At 38.6% G+C, this 20,970-nt stretch overlaps 1 protein-coding gene across 2 annotated transcripts in view; it reads left to right on the plus strand.

Moving 5' to 3' along the window:
* Positions 1-20,970, plus strand: part of DOC2A (double C2 domain alpha) — a 1,042,537-nt gene that overhangs the window by 977,914 nt on the left and 43,653 nt on the right. For both annotated transcript variants that reach the window (XM_044087933.1, XM_044087934.1), the window contains one exon: positions 114-271. In XM_044087933.1, the coding sequence (XP_043943868.1) occupies positions 114-271 (158 nt within the window). The remainder of the gene's footprint in view (positions 1-113; positions 272-20,970) is intronic.

The raw sequence follows: 20,970 nt of genomic DNA on the forward strand, positions 1-20,970 counted from the left end.
AGCCTCTGCTGTTAAGTATAGTAGCAATCAAGAGGGCAAAAACTAAGTTTGTTAGCCTAAACATGTTTTTTTTCAGGTATCAGTCAAGTAACTCCTCTCCTCTCTGTTCGCAGCTGGAGCAGGCAGAAGAGTGGCAGTTAGAAGAACGAGGCCGCATTCTCCTCTACCTCACGTACTGTACAGAGAGAGGCGGACTTGTGGTGGGGATCGTCCGCTGTGCACACCTTGCTGCTATGGATGTCAATGGCTACTCAGACCCTTATGTGAAAACGTGAGTCTTATCGTGTTTCATAACTAATCCGCAGCTCTGAAATCTTGTGTTGCTGCTGCCAGTGGAAATAAGAGATTTTGTTTCATAAGTTAAACATACAAAACACGAGTTGCTTCAAGTAGTAACAACAGCGCTTTCCTTTTCCAGTTTAAAGAAGTTAGTTACAGTTACTCTGGTGGTTAGAATGGATGTTAAGAACACAGAAAGAGATAAAAAAAAAACATCCAGAATTAATATGCTGTGTATATTTTTCTGTGCTTATTTTTGCTACCTTTGTTCACAATAGTTGCAATGCCTATTAGCCAAACTGCCACTGATGGAGGCAGATGTAAGGAATTTATGTCTCTGCATCCTTCCACTACAGTTTTCCTTCCCACGAGGACACTTGAGATCTCCAAAAAAAATCAGCTTGCGTATTAGTATCTGCAAAGTTAATTTATGCAAAATGTATATGTGTATGTATTTCATATTTTTTTAATTTGTATTTTTCTTTAATACTGACATCATTTGTAATTTCTCTTGGAAACAGAATATGTCTGGCAGCCCTGGCACCCTATAGATAGGTCAGTAATGAGTGCATGTGGTGGGGGGGTCTGGCATTAGCCTTGTCAACAGGGGGAGTAAATATTAAGCAATTAAGTAGAAGCAGGTGGGTTCAAACTCCCATGTGTGTGTGTTAAAAAAAGACCACTGTGGGAAGGAGAGCAAAAAGGCAAAGCAGGACATCTGAAAATATAAAATATTCCCTCAAATAATGCCAGTATGTACATCTGTCATGTCAGCCCCAAATTGTTGAGCTTTAAACTGAAAATTATTCATTGGCTTAGGAATCATTGACATTCAAGTAATGTACAAAACGGCAGATTTTAAATGGTTCTGGAACAATAACTATTCTACTGCCAGTAGTGGCCTTGAAACGATCCGCTTCTGTCTCAGTTCATCTTGCACTGTTGCCCCTAAATCTTACAAAAGATTCATTGTTTCACTTCAAAGCACCTGTGGGGAGCAATTTACTGAAAGATCGCAAAAGATTATTTTCCTAAGGCTCCCTCTGATTTTCAATAATGATGGAACATTGGAAAGGAAATATAAAAATCCTAATCACAAGAGGTAATAAAGAATCATACAGTGTATGGGAAAGGCACAGCAAAAGACAGAAAGCAGGATAGAGGTATATGGGAAAGTGAAAAGTGTGTAGTTACCTATGCAGCATGTGCTAGTCACCAGCAGCATAGAGAAGACGTTTACCAAATGTTCCCTTCAACAAACCAGGAGTAATACTGTCAGGGTCCATTGCGGTTCAGGGATGCCAAGATATAGGATGCAGAATCGTCGGTCCATTCTGCAGCAGAGATAGCAACCATGGCAAGTTTGTACAAACAAATTGGGGGTTATTCTTAAAATGCATGAATGAACTGTTTGATGAGATGAGCACTATATTTTTAAGGAGGTGGATGGTCTGATCCATGTTCAACATTCAGATAGTTTATGTGCACTGTACCACCAGTGTACTACCCCTGCCGCAAAACAGAGTGACGGATGTTTCATATTTGAAAAACTTTACAATAATCCCTTACCCTATTATTATCAAGCTACACTGGTGTATTTCTGAGAGGTACTGAAATACTGGTCATCAGTTTAGAATGGAGAACTGCAGCCATTAAAGACAAGCACAAATCTCCTGACCCCATCAGCACAATATCCAAACAATAGTGACAGCTTAAAAAAAAAATCCTGTCTGACCTGCACAAAGTGACGAGTTACCTGTAGGATGGATTATCCTTCTAAAATCTTGGTCTTCTCATCTTTAGAAGTACGGCCTATTCTATGTTCCACCACCCAGTAAACATAATTCAATCTAGCATAAATGTACTAGACCTTGCTGTTTAGTTACCTCACACTTTGGAAAACAACCTCCTATGGAATGCTGTCATCTTTCTGCAAAATGGCAGTTCTTTGAGTGCTTTTCCAGCACAGACTTGATATTTACTTACCCTTATGTATCAGCGATGTTCAGTATGAAGACATGAGAACAGGATGTCTGTGCCACTAGTGACCAGGGTTAAATCAGCAGTCTGGTTGCAGCACAGTCAAAGAATGAGCAGGATAAATAAGTGGACATCATAGCCGGCCTTAGGCATAGGCCAACTAGGCTGACCCCCTGTGCCCCCCGCTAGCACAGGGCACTTTTTCCAGTAATTGGATGGTGACTAGGTACTAGGATTGGGGCAGTGGTGTGTGTGGGGGGGGGGGGGAAGGCCCTTTTTTGCCCAGTTCCAGTTGACCCTCACCGCCGGTGGACATGACAACATTACGGCAGGGTGACACCCAGAAGAGGCTGTACACTAGATAACTGAATCAACATGTAGATGCATGCATTTCTAAGATGTCAGTTCAACTGCATGAGCCTACAGATAAAGTCTGGACCAGAAAGTGCCTCTGTTCACAGTATGATGTGTTCTGGTGTTTATCCAAGAAATCTCACCACCAATGCAGTAAAATGAGTACAGAACGCAGAATAACTGAACATACAGACAGGAGGCAAGAGATGAAAAGGAAACAAAAATAAGAATGACAAAAGAAATCAGTTAAAATGCTTGGTCATTGTTAACATGCATACTTTATACCTACAGCGTATCTTATTTAAATCCCCTTTTTAGTTCCGGCCAAAAACATGCCCATGTCTGATGATATTCACTGAAGGATTTGCCTTTAGTTGACAACATTTAATTTCATTTGACAGCAAAAGTAGGCAATCAAAGTATCCAGTCAGGCCATAAAAACATTTATATCTCTAGTTCCCCACCCTTACCCATTTTCTGTTGATTTCATGTTTTTTTTTATATCTCAGTGGATCATTTCCCCACTATCCATTATGAAGCACATTCCATCGAAAAGCAAGTATTTCAATGAAGAAATACTTCTTCAGAACTAGGAAGAAATTAGCACCTATAATTTGAAGCCTGCACCCTGTTCTTCCACCTACCTGTCTGAAACCTGTACCCTGTTCTTCCACCTACCTGTCTGAAGCCTGCAGCCTGTACTTCCGCCTACCTGTCTGAAGCCTGCACCCTGTCCTTCCACCTACCTGTCTGAAGCCTGCACCCTGTTTTTCCGCCTACCCATCTGAAGCCTGCACCCTGTTCTTCCACCTTCCTGTCTGAAGCCTGCACCCTGTCCTTCCACCTACCTGTCTGAAGCCTGCACCCTGTTTTTCCACCTACCCATCTGAAGCCTGCACCCTGTTCTTCCACCTATCTGTCTGAAGCCTGCACCCTGTTCTTCTGCCTACTTCTCTGAAGCCTGCACCCTGTTTTTCCACCTACCTGTCTGAAGCCTGCACCATCTCCTTCCGCCTACCTGTCTGAAACCTGCACCCTGTTCTTCCACCTACCTGTCTGAAGCCTTCACCATCTCCTTCTGCCTACCTGTCTGAAGCCTACACCCTGCTCTTCTACCTACCTATCTGAAGTCTGCACCCTGTTCTTCCACCTACCTGTCTTTCTTGCAGAGTGTAATCCTTTCATATTTCCATATCATAGTCTTGTGCAGCTATATCATGTCTTTTCTGTCATTTCTTTTTCTTTAGTGTGAGAAAAGACTTACACCCTTGACTGCCTTTTCATGCCCTTCCATCCAATCACATCTACTCTTCTAGTAAGATCTTTTGAACTCTATCTAGTAGTAAAACATTTCTTTCCTGAATGATCTTCAGAATACCACATAATGCTGTAGATTTGGTCCGACTACTACATGCCACAGAGTGGCATAATTACATCATTACTTACTACTACATGCCACAGAGTAGCATCATTACATCATTACTTAACTACTATATGCCATAGAGTGACATCATTACATCATTACTACTACATGCCACAGAGTAGCATCATTACATCATTACTACTGCATGCCACAAAGTGGCATCATTACATCATTACTTATACTACATGCCACAGAGTGGCATCATTACATCATTACTTACTACTATATGCCACAGAGTGGCATCATTACATCATTACTTCTCTATTAAATCTCTTTGAGGACAACTAATTATTTTACCCCCAAACTGCACCATTCCCCAAACTCGGGCTGTCTTTCCAGAGAATACCATAACAAAGCATGCCATCTTTGTATAACCTTGGTAAAGAGCCAGAAAAGGGTAGCTCCTATATTTTGCTTTCAGAACTTTGTTATACAAACTGCAGCTTCCTATCTACCCTGCTGTATGACAGATTTTGAGTTTATTTAAATAAGGGTCTATATTACGTGATTGAATGCTTAGGTGAACGAGCACCTAAACATCAACCACATAATATCGAATCCCACAACAGCGAACACTACCGGGAAACGGAACTGTCGGCCACCAAAAAAAAAAGTTTACAGCCAAACTAAGTGTGAGGCATCACCCCCCACACCCCCTGATGTGGGAGGCTGTGCCCCCATACCCCTCTAACTAAATATACCAACTCGGAGATCACTCTACAGTGGAGAAAATGGCAAAATACAGTGAATGGCCAAGGGAAATCTTTCCCTGCGTTAACTTGGCCATTCACTGTTTTTTGCCTTCGATGTTATGTGGGCGATGTTTAGGTGTTTGCTCACCTAAGCATTCGACCACGTAATATAGACCCCTTAAATAAGACTATGGAAAAATCCATAAGGTCCTAGGCTTGTGTGCGCAATCTGTTAATTTACAAAGAAATTAAAATAATAAAATAAAGAAAATAAAATAATCTACAGACCCACAAACTGTCCCGCTCTCTGACATCTACTTGCCAAATACCAACCCAGCAAACAACTAAGATCTGAATATCATCTACTTCTAAAAGTAGAAAAGCCCACCTTACTGGCTGGTCAACTACTCTACTCCTTCACCGTCGCCAAACTATGGGACTCACTTCCACCTTCTATAAGAAACATAGGCAGAACCACCACCTTCAAACATACACTGAAAAAATCATCTCAACTCTTCCTGGCTATGTACCTGCTCTATAACCTAACCTCTTCTTTCTCTTTATATGATAACTAAATTTCTATGCTTTTTGCTACCAGTGACTGATGATATTCTCTCCATATTTATTATTTTTTCATCACTTGTTGATACTGGTACAATAATTCTGATTAAGATATCTCTGTTTATACCTCTCTGATTGAATTCATCTGGCATCCATCTAAATTCTTGCTTTTATGTTTATATTCTGTATATTATTACTGTAATCAAGCCAACTAGATTCCTGCTTTTGTGTATATATTCTGTATATATTACTGTAACCACTATGTGTAACACTGTTTCTACTTCTGTAGCAATTCATGTTTAATTTTTTTCTGTATCCATGTTCTTGTCGGAGCTTTTCTCCCCGGCTTCCACTGAAAATGGGCTCTTTTAGGCCCAGTGGACTTTCCCGGTAAACAAATGCAATAAAATTAATTAATTCATTAAATAATTAATTAAATTAAACACAGGTGTAAAATACATTGTTATGTTTTATTACTGCTCCAGCATGCTTACAGGGAACAATATAACAAGCAATATGAATGTTTTCTTGTGTCTGAGAATGTAACCATTAGGTATACTGAGATACCAGATCATAAATGAGGACCTAAACAATCAGCTCAGCATGTGTCAAAATTGACAGCAGAATGCTGTATTTCTGCCAAGTAGTAAGGCTACAAACAATGAAATGCCTGGGACACACTAAAAGCAGAGTATCGCTGTCTGCTGCCCATGTGTTTTACCATACAGATTAACTTGTTTATAAAGGAAGTGATTATGGTAATAAGCATTGAATGAGACACCAATTTAATTCTTTTAAGAAGTGTATTATCTTTGTATTGGTACTGCAAGTCACATAATCAGTGTCAAAAACAATTTGCCAAGCTAGCGCAAGAGGTGAGTGCATACACAGACTTGGCAGGGATATCCTACTGAGTCAGCTAATGCTGGTTGACAGAAGGGCTGGTCAACATGATGGCTGATGGAGCCTTGTACCACTGACATTACTGTCTGCTGCTGTCTGTTTCATTCACTGTGAAATAATACACAGAGGCCTACTTCTTCAGGGCCCAGGAAGAAAGACAAATACTGAAGGCAGTGCATGTAGGGAATCGCACACATACAGGCAAAACAATGATGAGACAAAAGGAAAACTAATACATTTTTGTTTCTTACATAGCAATTGAAAAATACAGAAAGACTTATTGGTTAAAAATGTCAACTCTTGTTTTTCATTTCCCCACAGGCCAAACCCACTGCAGAAGGTTCAAACTCATGCACCATTTATACATAAGATTCCGTACTATATTTCCGAAATTCAGCTGATGGTATAAATGAAATGAATCATTGTGTAAAGTTGATCAGTTCTGTAGGTTTTAACACCAGACTAGGGACTTTTATGGTAGAGGATGGGTTTTAATTTCCCCTAAGCAATATGTTGCTTCTGTACTGCATACATCATAAAGTATTCTGAAATTCATATACTACTTTCTTCAAGTCAGGCAAATGGATCGTACATATCTATGGTTTACAGTCAAGCTTCCTGTTTCTCAAAAAATGTAAACAATGCCCAACAAACATCCAAACCGTATTCTGGTCTATAGTCCGAGAATTACCTCCACCTCATAAGTCACTCATTTCAGAAAGATAGAGATGTTTGTTTGTGTCTTTCGGCTTTTCCCGGTTAGGGGTCGCCACAGCGGAACTCCAGTCTGCTAATGATTGGCAATAAATTATTTATGTGCCGAGTTTACCAGCCCTGACGCACAACCTTCAATGAAGGTACACCCATTCATGCATGTCTCCACACAGAAGACACTCTAGCTGAGAATCGAATGGCACAACATCTTGCTGTGAGGTGACAATGCTACCGCAGCACCACCACCGCAGTCATTATTCCAAAAATCAAATGAAGTGCACCTTACAAAACACAAGGTTTACACCTTATTAGTTTACCCCCAGCTACTGTTCACCTGTTACATGTGCATTGCTGCCCATCACAGTATACACCAGTAACTCCTGCCATATTGCCCTGAAGCCTTCCATATCCCCCGACTCCAGTCATAGCCATATAACTCCACTCCTGCCATACCCCACCACCGCCACCACCTCCTACCATATCTTACCTGATTGCTGGCATATCCCAGTGACTTCTGCCATATCCTACCTGACTCCTGCTAAATCCTCCAGTGCCTACTACAGCCAACCAGACTCCTGGTGTATTCCCCCAACTCCTGCCGTATCCCCCTGACTTCTGCCATATCCTACCTAACTCCTGCCAAATCCCCCAATGCCTACTGTAGCCTACCCAACTCTTGGTGTATCCCATGACTCCTGCCATATCCTATCTGAATCTTGGCATATCCCACTGACCTGCCATATCTTACCTGACTCCTGCTAAATCCCCCAATGCCTACTGCAGCCAATGAGACTCCTGGTATATTCCCCGACACCTGCTGTATCCCCCTGACTTCTGCCATATCCTGCCTGACTCCTACTAAATCCCCCAATGCCTACTGTAGCCTACACAACACCTGGGATACCCCTGACTCCTGCCATGTCCGCCTGACTTTTGCCATATCCTATCTGACTCCTGACAAATCCCCCGATGGCTACCATAGCCTACCTGACTATTGCCATATCTCTCTTGACCTTATAACTATTCAGCCATAGTTTCATTTCTCCAGTAATATTTTAATGGCCAGTATTAAAGTAAAATTTGCTCAAGGCATATTAAGTTAAAGTATTTTGTAAATATGAGCTCAAAGTTTTGCAAAATGCCTGTGGAAAGCCTGTAGCCCATTAGCAGAATATATCAGTGCTAATGTTTGAAAAAGTTGCTAAAGTTGTCACATTGATTCCTAAAATGCTGCTTTCCTTTTAGGGGTAACAAGTCTTTAAAAATATGTAATTGGCAAAGACTTTCAAAACTTCAAGAGGGTTACATAATGCTAGAAGCTGTAAACTGTTAAGCATGGTAGCTTTCCTTTACTCATTGAAACACAGTAGTTCACGATTTATACATAATTGTTTCAACACATAGGAAGTCAGGGATACAAATACTCAGGATGTCTCCACAATATGCAAGGATGGAGACCTGACTACAACCCAGCTCTCCTGATTCTAATTTATCTAATTTATAGTAATACTGCTCTTCTGAGTGGCAAAATATGTCCCAACATGAGGATCTCTTGTAGCTTGAATATATTCATATATGTGCAGTGGTTCCCTATTACGAGAGCGAAAGTCCGTTTAAGTGAATCCGTAAATGTCGACACGTATTGCGCAAACTGGCATTACAGCGAACGTCCAAAACCGCAAATTTGGAAATGTCAAATTACCATGGTTGGCCCGTCTGTGGTATAGCTCCATAAGGTAAGTGTTCGATAGTTACGGACCTTAGGGTTAAGGTGCGGGTTAAGGTAAGTGCATAGATAGTTAATGTATGTAAGATTTAGTGTAAGGTTAGGAGTAGGGTTTTGGTAAATGTATGTATGTGGATTATTTATTTTGTTTATATTTTCGTAGGGGATGTGTGTGGTAGTTACGGACCTTAGAGTTAGGGAGGGATTAGGGATAATGCATAGATAGTTGTGTATGTGGGGTTTAGTGTAGGGTTAGAAGTAGGGTTTTGGTGCTTTACTTTAGGGTTAGAAGCAGGGTTTGGTTAGTGCATGTACATGGTTTATTTATTTTGTTTGGGTAGGTAGTATGTAGCAGGTGGTGGGGTTGGCCGACTATGACAGTTCGAGATTTAAAATTTTGCGGTTTAGTACGTTCGGTATTCTCGCGGTTTGTGCAATTTGTGTCGGTGTTTTGGTATTTGCTCAAAAGGAGTTTCACTCTGGTAATATAGACCCATGTGCAGTTACAGAAACATGGTTTCAGAGCAATGAAGTCACTCCTCCTGTTCCTCAGTATAGTGTCCATCATATCTTCAGACTTACAGGCAATTGCAGGGAAATATCAGTATTTGTCAAGGATATCATCACTTCACAACATATTCCTCAGGACACTACATTTGAGCTCCTAGATGTCCAAATCACAATAAACAAGACTAAATATCATTTCATAACTGGTAGAGCACTACCTATGTCCCCTTCTGAGCATGATAGCTATATTAGCTGAAATCCCAATTAAACCTAATATCTTTCTAGTAGGGGACTTCAACTATACATCAGTAAATCGGATGACCTACTGCCAACGGTTTATATCCCCAACACTTCCTTGACATTATAAATGCTAGTTCTCTTTTACAAATAGCTGACCATCCTACTAGGGGCCCAAGTAGTCTTGATCTAGTCCTCATCAATACGGCTACTTCCTGCACATCACTAGATGTATAATTCTGCCTTGTTAACTCAGACCATAAATTAGTGACGATTTCCTTAAAAACTGGTAGTGCTATTACTTTGTTTAGTGACTTGTCAAAGGCAATAACTTGATAGTCTAAATAAATTCTGCTGTAATCCTCCTCCAGTGCTTTTGCCTATACTTCTGACTTCTACTCACATTTAAATAGTTGTATTGTAAAAGCAGTCCCCAACAACGCCAAATGTAATGAGAGATATAAAAGAAAAAACCCATGGTGGAATACCAGTATAAATACATTATATAACATGAGAAAGAAATTGCTTAATGCTTACAAGACGTCTTATTCTACCTCCCTTAAAAGCACACTCAAGCAAACTAACAAAGAGCTTAAGGGAACCAATAGGAAGCTCAAAGCTGAGTATGAACTTAAAACAGCCAATAAAACCAAAAATAACTACAACTCTTTCTTTAAGTATGTCAGGAAGTTAAGCACTAACACCCAACAAAATAGCTAATATCCTAATTTAGAAATTCAGTGCACATTTTATTCCACCCACGTTATATTCCATAGATTCCACAGTCTCAGCCTCCTGCTTGAATTATTACGGAATAAGTTTTCTTATCCCTCTCAAAATCTAAGAGCACCTCATCCACTGGTACTGATAATATACCAGATTGAGAAATTATCAATGCCAAATATGGCATATCTGATCCCCTACTTAAAATGTTTAATCTAAGCCTCTCTACTGAGTACATTCCTGAAGCCTGGAAAACAGCCATTCTAATGTCATTACACATGGGTGGCCCAACTATGGACCCTGATAAGTATAGACTTATTAGTCTCACTAGCTTCATATGTAAAGCTATGGAGAGTATTATCTCAGAACTCATTAATCTGGACATTAAACATTTCTTAACCCCGTGTACTCATCAATCTGGTTTTAGCAAATGAAGGTCCTGCCTCTTTAACCTCATTAATTTCTTTGTAAAAAGTAACCAAAGTAGTGCATAGTGCTTATGTAGTACATTCAGCATATCTGGACCTGGTACAACTATTTAATACTATTCTCCATTACTAACAAACTTGTAAATCTGAATATAAATCATTGTGCTGTGCAGTGGGTAGCCAATTGGTTGTCTAACAGAACCCATGTGGTTAGAGTCGCAGGTGCTGCTTCTGAAAGCAAAAAAAAAAAATACTAGTGGTGTATCACAGGGCTCTGTGCTGGGCCCACTCCTATTTGGCGTTTTTCTCAGGCCATCAGGTCAGCACTATTTGCCTATAGTTATCTAAGTTTGGAAATGCCTGTAAATTGGGTGTTGAAATTCCATCTTTCACTGAATCACAATTGCTCCAACATGGGTGGACCACGTTAACAATTGGTGTAAGGACAATGGTTTGAAATTAAATGTAAAAAAAAAATGTAGTACAATTCTTTTTGGTAAATAAAACTTTTTGACATACCATATAGGTGAAACACCCCTACAATCAGACACTGCGGTAAAGGATCTGGGCACACTTGTTGATAATTCCTTATAGTCTAACAACCATGATTCTGTAGTAGTTCGGAAAGCCTTCTATCTAGCTTATGTAGTTCCAAAGGCATTGCCACTTTATCCAAAGAAGTCTTAATTCCCCTTAACTCATACCATATCAGACCCATTACTGAATATAATGTACCACTTGGCATGTATTTGTCTAAACATATCAACTAACTTGGGAACCCTAAAAGATTCAAAACTAAAAAGATCAGTGGTCTCAAAAATCTTAGTTATCAGGATTAATTGGCAGCCCCGTATCCTTCTATTCAGTTTCTTCTAGACTCCTCCAAAGAGATCTGTGCCTAGCCTTTTGTGCCATGAAAGATCCAACTCTTTTTCTCTTCCTATGCCTTCACAAAACATATGGTAATTCAAATGCCCAGTTAAAGGAACTAAACCTTCACCAATTGATAAGATATTATCATGACAGATTCATATTCTAATGTATCCTCTACCACTGGAAGAAACTTCCACTACATGCCAAGTGGAGCAGCACCCTTGCCACTTTCAAGGTGGATGGGCAGCCTCAAGTTCTGCCCCTTGGTCTGTCTTACCTTGCTGTCCTTGAGGCTGGAGGGAACTCTTGAATATGGTTTATTGGCTAGGCTTTTAATAGCCTACAAATTGATTGCAGTAGTTACCTGTGAATCTATGAACCTATTTGGTTCACAAGTGGACATGCTCTTAAATTTTCTGAGCTGTATTGCTTTAACTTAATGCTTTGTTGCATAGTGACTTCAGTCTTTTACTTGTCAAGCTGTTCATGTCCTCACATGAAAGGCACTGTACAACATGATGGGTTTACTGTTTTTGGCATGCTTGGCAGATGAAGTCTCTGTTGAGGAAACAGCTATGAGTGAGACCGGAAATTAGAGAGACAGACATAAACAGCAGTGTTTCATAAACATAAGGGGTGGGGTGTGACTGCTTCATCAGTAAATCCCCAAAGGAGTACAACATTTTTTTGGAAGGCAAACAAGACCCAGGATATCTGGCAAGTCATTACCTGGCATGCATAAAGTGTAGGGATAAAAATGGGTTACAGCAATAGAGAACACAGATAATGTCATACATCACTATTAAAATTAAAACTAATTAGCCAGTACATTTTGTTATTTCGACTTTTGCCAGGTTTCAACATTTTGCACTGAAATGTCTATGCCAAGACAGTTCAAGAATCTACCAATGTGGAGGATCAGTACACTGGTGCAGCACATTAACCTTTGACATCTCCGAGCACCAAGGACTGAAGTCATTCACCTTTTCTGCTTGCTGCTGGGGAGTGGGAAGCTGTACATTTTCTCCACATCCATATAAATTTCTTCTGAGTACACTGGTTTCCTCCCACCTCCAAAAGAGATGTGCTACTTAGGCTGACTGTCTATTTGAAACTGTCCCTCATTCTGTATTGTGGCACTTCCTACCTGGGTTATTTCTATAAAAGGGACTCTGTCTTAGTGGGAATTACAGCCTCTCACTGCTGCTGAATTGCATCTGACTCTTAGAGGGACCCTATGAACAGCCACCACCATCCACAGAGTTTACTATACAAGTAAGGAAAGAAAGTAGATTGCCAGACCTCTCTTTCAAATCTCATACACACACACACACACACACACACACACACACACACACACACACACACACACACACACACACACATACACACACACACACACACACACACACACACACACACACCTGTAGACAGTTTAACATTGCCATTCTACCTGCCACATGGCTTTGGGATGTGGGGGGAAAGCAAACCAAAGTACCTGGAGAAAACATATGCAAAAACAGAGACAATATGGAGCTTCTGGTCAGAAGGTATGTCAGCCAAGAACCAAACCAGAGACCCTTTTGATTTGAGTCAACAATGCTTCTCACTGCTCCACTGTGCTTCCCCAGTCAGATTTACTAGGTTACTAAAATTAAATTATAACTGCAAAGAGCATTTACATGCTAAGAAATATCACATTTTCAGCAATGGAGTTTTCAACTGAAAATCAATTAACATCTTTTTTTTTGCAAAGTATGTAGGAGTGAAATTCTTATTCATGTTTTGGAGAATACTGAGTTGTTGAACATTCCATTCCTGCCTACAAACCCCTGCAGAAGCCATAATTTCAAATAAGTGCCTGCATCGCATTACAAAACAAATAAGGAAATATTTAACTAGTTAAAGAAGATACCAGTTGCAAAGCAGCTACCTTCACAGGCTGACAATGGCCTTGCATGTAAATAACATCAGCAGCCGAAAATGTCAGACAGCAACAGAAAGACAATTAAGTATCGGTACAGTACATTGATTACAGCATATAGGAATGCCAGCAATACAAGCTGCATAGCTGGGAGGTAGCTGGAAAATATATATCCATCACAACTTGAGATTCTTCAGACCTGTGCTCCTCCTGCCTGTACAAAAGTGACATCCACGAATAGGAGAGGGAAGGATAAACTGTGTAATCTTATAGGTTCATAGGCTGGTACTGGGCTATCTGCCTGAAGGCATATATTAGCCCAGCCATGTTGTGCGGTATTCACTGCCCCTTTAGTAGTTCCCTAGACCCTTGTACTAGCAGCAAGTACCCTTGGCCCCTATCTAGTAGTGCTGTTGGTGTGATCCCCGGTGTGAACTTTCTGTTACCCATCCACTCATCAAGGTTCCTCTTGAAGAGTGATAGTGAAGGGCTCTGTCTTATGTAGATCGGGACCCTGTTCCATAGTACGGGAAGTCTCTGTGAAGGGAATCTATCCTTCCAGCATGTTCTATTCATTGTTGTGTTGAGGTTTATATCCCTAGAGCGTGTAGCTCGAGTAGATTTGGTTTTGCTAAGATGTAGCATGTTCAACAATTCTGGGTTGGACATGGCTCTGTATGTTAGACGGAGATCGCCTCTGAGAAAGTGGTATGCAACAGAGAACAGTCTTAGCTTTTTCAATCGTGCTGCATAGGGCAACTGTTGGTTAGGTACCTTTGTGGTCTCTCCAGCTGCTGGAGATGCCTAGCTAGGTACATTCCAATTGGTAAAACTCAACAGTACCTGCAGCACTTCTCGACCGTCCAAAGTGTATTGTGTGCTAAAGATGTTGCAAAACCCAGTCACGTAAATAATGTCACCAAAATGCAGAACAAGAAAGACTCCAATAAGACGTATACACAATGTTCAAGTAAATATTCCACATGAATAATGTCCCAAATGAACAGCAATCTTTATTCTGGTAAAATAAATAAAAACATGGAGTAAAGCACTTTTCGTCCCGCTAAATAGCGGAACTTCTTCAGACTAACCAGAATACAATTTAAGAGACATTTAAATAGCCGGTTTTACCAAAAAACGTAACAGGCAACTATCAACATTGTCTAACAGGGCAACAACAACAACGTTACACTTGAATACTAATTTGATATATAACAATAGTTACAAACACTGATGTCATCTAAAGAAACCATAAACCATAATAACGCAAATATAAATTCAATACAATCTATAATATAATATATTATTTTAACAATTTCAAAAAAAAACAAAATATAATTATCAATATAATAAAAATAAATATAATAAATCTAAAAACATAAATACCAGGCTATACACTAATAAAATCCAACATTGTCTAACAGGCAACAACAACAACGTTACACTTGAATACTAATTGAATATACTAAACAGTAGTTACAACACTGATAGTCATCTAAGATTTATACACTTGTATACCACATCAAGATGGTATAGAGTGGGTTAGTTTTATGCTACGTAAATATAATGCACCACAAACTGAAGTTAAATTAGTGGAAGAAATGTTGGACATAGTGTCTTACAAATATTTTACCTTTGACAAGAGAATTTACCTCCAGAAGATTGGTGTAGCCATGGGCTCCCCCTGCGGGGGTAGCTTTGCTAACCTGGTCATGGCTTTTTGGGAACAGGAAGTGTTGGGTAAGAATGCACACATAATGAGCAAAATTAAATATTACACGTGTTTCTTGGATGATATTTTCATCCTTATTGATGGTGATGATATTATGGCCTCTGAATTGGTGTCCTTTTTAAATTCTAGTACTGAATTTTTACATTTTACGTATACCTTTAACATGGATAGAATTACCTACCTAGATGTTGATCTACGTAAGGATTATGGCAACCAGATTTTTTATGCAAAAATATACAGGAAAGAAACTTATTCCAACACTTTCTTACATTACCATAGCAATCACCCAGTACACCAAAAGTAGTCCGTTGTCAAAGGACAGCTAGTGAGAGCGGCACGTATGACTTCAAGAACAGATGATTTTTATGATGAATGTAAATTGTTACAAAGTATGTTTTTAAGTAGGGGTTACCCCATACAATTTTTAGAGTCTATAGTTCAGGAAGTTATTTATAAAAGAGACTCCGGTGTTTATTTTCCTATCCTTGGCCTGAATTCACACCATACAACAGAATCACATAATACCAATTTGTTTTCTACTAGCCTGGGCTTCATTACTCCATACAGTTCTGATGGTGATTTGATTACCTTTATCTTGAATAAAAACTGGAACATGATTAAAACAGACCAAGATATAGGTCACAAATTATCATCTAAACCCAAAATTATTTGGAAAAGAGGCAGAAATTTGAAACAAATATTACAAAACAATGTTTACACATTTTCATCTTTTAATAGAAAGGGTATGTTCCAGTGTAACATGTGTAAATATTGTATACATATGTCTACAGGTGAATCTTTCACCATCAGAGGAGTGTCTTATAAAGTAAAACATAAATTTAATTGCTAATCCAAAGGCGTGGTTTATCTAGCTCAGTGCCATCTCTGCCCTGCTTTTTACATGGGCAAAACCGATAGGAAATTGCGTGAGCGTGTTTATGAACACTTATATGCTATCAGGACAAAGAAATTAGATAACGTGCTGGCTAAACATGCTACAGAAAACGTCCATCATACATTTTCATTTAAAGCAATTGATTCTGTTGTTTCAGATGGAAGAGATGGCCCTGAGCAAGTTTTACTAGAAGTATTAGAATTATATTGGCAATTGCGCTGCCATGCTTGTGTATTACCAGGTTTGAATGAGACATGTTCTATATACCCCATATTGAAATTAAGGAGTCTACGAAGGTGAACTATTTATAGCATAAAATAGTTTTCCTAGCTTGGTTATGTAAATTTCAAATTGCATATGTGTTAAAATATTTGGGTTTACAATTTGATAATTTAATAATTGAATATTTATTAGAGTATTATAGTTCCCATATATGTATACATATATACATGTATATTTTTATATTTTTTGTGCATCGCATTTTATGTTATGCCTTTTAATACATGACACACATTTTTCAATGTTGGATTTTATTAGTGTATAGATATTGGCGGTATTTATGTTTTTTGATTAGGATTATTTATAAATATTTTAACGATAATCATATTTATAATTATGTTTTAGTTGAATTGTTAATAATATATTACATTATAGATTGTATTGAATTTAATATTTGCGTTATTATGGTTTATGGTTTCTTAGATGACTATCAGTGTTGTAACTATTGTTTAGTATATTCAATTAGTATTCAAGTGTAACGTTGTTGTTGTTGCCTGTTAGACAATGTTGATAGTTGCCTGGTTACGGCGTTTTTTTGGCGCCAAAACCGGCTATTTAAATGTCTCTTAAATTGTATTCTGGTTAGTCTGAAGAAGTTCCGCTATTTAGCGGGATGAAAAGCGCTTTACTCCATGTTTTTATTTATTTTACCAGAATAAAGATTGCTGTTCATTTGGGACATTATTCATGTGGAATATTTACTTGAACATTGTGTATACGTCTTATTGGAGTCTTTCTTGTTCTGCATTTTGGTGACATTATTTACGTGACTGGGTTTTGCAACAGCTTTAGCACACAATACACTTTGGACGGTCGAGAAGTGCTGCAGGTACTGTCGAGTTTTACTGGTTTGTGTTATTCATGTTTTGACATTCCAATTGGTGCATTGTACTCAATAATGGGTCTGATGAGGGAAGAGTAGAGGGGCACCATTACATCCTTAGATCTTGATGCGAACCCTTTTGTGATCAGATGGGTCACATAGAAGGATTTTCTGTTTCTATTACACTGCTAAACTAATTTCAAAGCTAAGCCATCCTTCATTTTCTTTTATGAACACAGTTTCCCAAAATATATAGAGTTACAAAACAGTGACATTTTTTTAACGAGGTACACCAAAATTTGAAATAGAAAAAATACATTGCACAAACACGTTCCTACATAAGAGAGAGAGAAAAAAAGAGAGAGAAGGACAGAAACTAAAGTACATCAGAGGATTGTATTTAAAATCATAAGCCAAAGTTGAGCCTTGACTACTATGAGTTACATCACACAGTCAAAATAAAAACATTGCTGGTGCAAGATCTGGGGCAGAGGAATATGGGTTTCTACCAATTAAGAGAAAGGAACCATCTTACCTGGTTGTGTGGGATTCTCATTCTGCAAACCATAACTCTCAACCACCCATGATCATGTAGAAGATCTCTGATTTTGCTTTGTATTTTTGCCCTGCCCCTCATAAATTTTTTGACTTTTTTTAAATCACTGTAGAATACAATCAGAAATGCAAGGCAAAAGAGTTTAATACTTCTGATTTTTAAGACAATGCGTGTAGATGAAAACTTGTTATATTAATATTTTAAGAGAATGAAAGTGGCATTTAAAAATGTTTCTTGATTTTGAACCGTTGCCCCCCCACATTATTATTCTTGTGGGCTTTGACCAGAATTCTTCAACACAGAAGTTTAGAGATATGCACCAAACACAGAGCAGAAACTCTTTCAGGTGATGTAAAGAAACACTTTCCACTATCCCATCTGCATGGAATTCTCCATATAGCCAAGTACACCTTCTGCCTATAAAGATAAAATGACACTGTTGAAGTCTAGATTCTCAAAGCTTTCTTACATGTAATCAATTGATAATAAATCAGTGTCTGTATCAGGTGACCTAAAAATCACCATCAAGTCTCCCATACAACAATCAGTCAAAGAGTATGATCTATATATAGGAGGTTCTTAAAAATGAAACTCTGCCTACCCAGCTACATGGAGCTTCACATGTGCTCAGTCAACCAGTCAGTCACAGAAAGGGGAATGCAACGGTGACCCAACAGAACACTTACCACCTATCTATATGAAGCTTCATGTGGACTATGAGCAATTTTTCAGTTTAATAGAATTTAGAAATATAGTTCTTTGATCTATAATGAACAATACAGCTGTCAAAGTAAGTCACATCCTTAGGCATCTCAACAGCTTGCTTGTAAGCCAACCCACACCCCATGCCTTCCACATGGTGAATAAGACACAGTTACAGATGATGATTACTATATCAAACTCCAAGTTCCACAGAGACCACAGAAAGAATATGTCGTGTGCAATGACACAAGTGTTTTTCTTTTTCTGGATTATGCATTTCATATTTCAAGGGCCACTGTCTATCAAATCATGCAGTCTTGCTTTCTTTTCACCTTTCTTCAAGGAACTGTAGCAGATGAGCTAAAACAACAGCTCAGCTGTAGAGCTGTGCAAATATTAAAAAAAAATATATATATATATATATATATATATATATATATATATATATATATATATATATAGATATATACAAAGCCAAAATGTTGCACTGCATAGCCATGTGTCATATACTGATGTGGCAGGCTCATTTACATTTGCTGGATGGTTGTAAACATGCATGTAACTGCAACCACCTTATAATCATGTCAGGAGCATATGATACTGGTATCCTTTCCCCTGATAGCTAGCCCCGGGAATATCTGAGACAAATGAACACCAATGAGTTTACATTAACTTTAGAAGTAACAAGAGGTTTCTTTTCTTCTGTGCTTAACAAAGGTCAGTAATTACTTAGCTTGGAGTGTGAGGTACATCTCATCGAGAACATTATATGGACTACAGAAAGGTGATGCTGACACCTAAGGGGTAAAAACAGAACTGCAACACAACTTTCCAAGCTCTGAAACTGAATGTGTGTTAATATGCGTATGTGCTCGCGTGCGTTAAAATAATCCATATGGAATCCTTTTTAGTCACAGTGCAGGCCAAATGCAATCCTGCAAAGAAGTAGTACAGAAAGTAACATGTTAAATGAATAAGATGGAGGAGATGAGAACAACCAGGGGTATATAATTATAATATAATAATAATAATTTGCTGTTTTTGCTGTGTAAGTAACACCTAGTTCTGAGTATCTCAAAGACCCTGGGTTAGATGCCATCAGAAGATAATGGCTTTAAACCTCATTTCAATATTTTACTTGTCATCTGAAAACAAAATGATCTCAAATGATCACTTCAGGAAGGATGGCTCCAGAATGTGCCAATTTCATGACACTAGAGAGCAAAGTAATACTGCAGGGAGAAGGTGCAGACTGATTTCATGATGATCTGTTAAGTGTTTATATGTAGATATATCACATACCTGAGTGTATGGATGAAGATGTGAAAGTGTCATTACAAAGGAGAAAGATGCAATAGGCAGTACATAAATAGAACTAATTTAAAATATATGCATTTGCTTTTCTTCTAAATGGAGAGAGGGGTCTTTTTCATCTTGCTGCGGTACTGCCCAAACTACCTCATCTAAACAGAAAGGTTAAAGCATCTGTCATTCTAACAGATATTAAGAGAAATAAAAATGAAGATAGAAATTTAATAGCTGTAAGGGAAGAATTCTCTGTTCAGTGGTCTGACAGAGCAGAAAGCTAAAGATTGTTTTCTCCATTCTACAGTATGATGCATAAATTCCTTAGCAATGTATGTAGCTATGTAACTCTTACCCCACATGCACACTACAGTCACCTCAACTCACACACACACACACACACACACACACACACACACACACACACACACACACACACACACACACACACACACACACACACACACACACACACACACACACACACCTTTATTTTTGTTATCCCTGTGTTCAAACATTTCATTAGAAAGTTTAAAGTTTATCATTGGCGAGTGAAAATCTGGCAACTGATGCAGATGGTTAAGGCTGTGACCTATAGCTCCTTTTCTACAGGGTTTGATTCTTGCATCCCTCATTTGCCTACTGTGACCCAGAGTATGTTCCTTGGGCTTAACTGGTTAACAAATGGGTATGTATTTATTTTTATGTCTTCAATGTGCTTCTACTTTCTAGAGTTATCAAAGCCAGATCATTGCTTTGGTTTTTTTTTTTGCTTTTTTTTTGAGAACAGGTACATCTGGAGTACTCCTGCCTCCCTCAGCACCCTCATTTCAGACTTACTCAAAATAATGATGGGGGTCTTCTTCACAGGATTCAGGTCCAAATCTACCAACACAAAAACAAATGTTGAGAACACAATAACAAAGAAGTAATATGCAGGGCCCACAAAGGTAAAGAAGAGCCCCAGAGATTATCCTTAATAGATGCAGAAATATAAATGTACAGAATACATAGTGGATAGCATGACAGTTTAGAAAATAAGGCTAAGGTTATAAGCTGACAACAAGCATCATACTCTACCATGGGTTTCATTCTGTGACTTTCCGCTTGTAAGCTGTGTGATGATAAGCAAGTCACTTAAAGCAAACAGTGCTCCCATATTGCCCCAGAAAAGAAGAATGCGTCTCTAGTGGGATCATCTGTTTAAAATGAAGAAAATGCAGACTAGTGTCCTTTCTGGGATTAGTTTTTCTGCCTTGTGCCCACTGAATACCAGGAAAGACTCTGACTCATATGCGACCCTGAAATGGATATCAAGAAGTGAATAAATTAATGAATGAAAATAATGTAGTAT

The sequence above is a fragment of the Protopterus annectens genome, chromosome 11.part0 (assembly GCF_019279795.1).
Source record: "Protopterus annectens isolate FY-2018-M chromosome 11.part0, PAN1.0, whole genome shotgun sequence".
Classification (NCBI taxonomy): Eukaryota; Metazoa; Chordata; order Ceratodontiformes; family Protopteridae; genus Protopterus; species Protopterus annectens.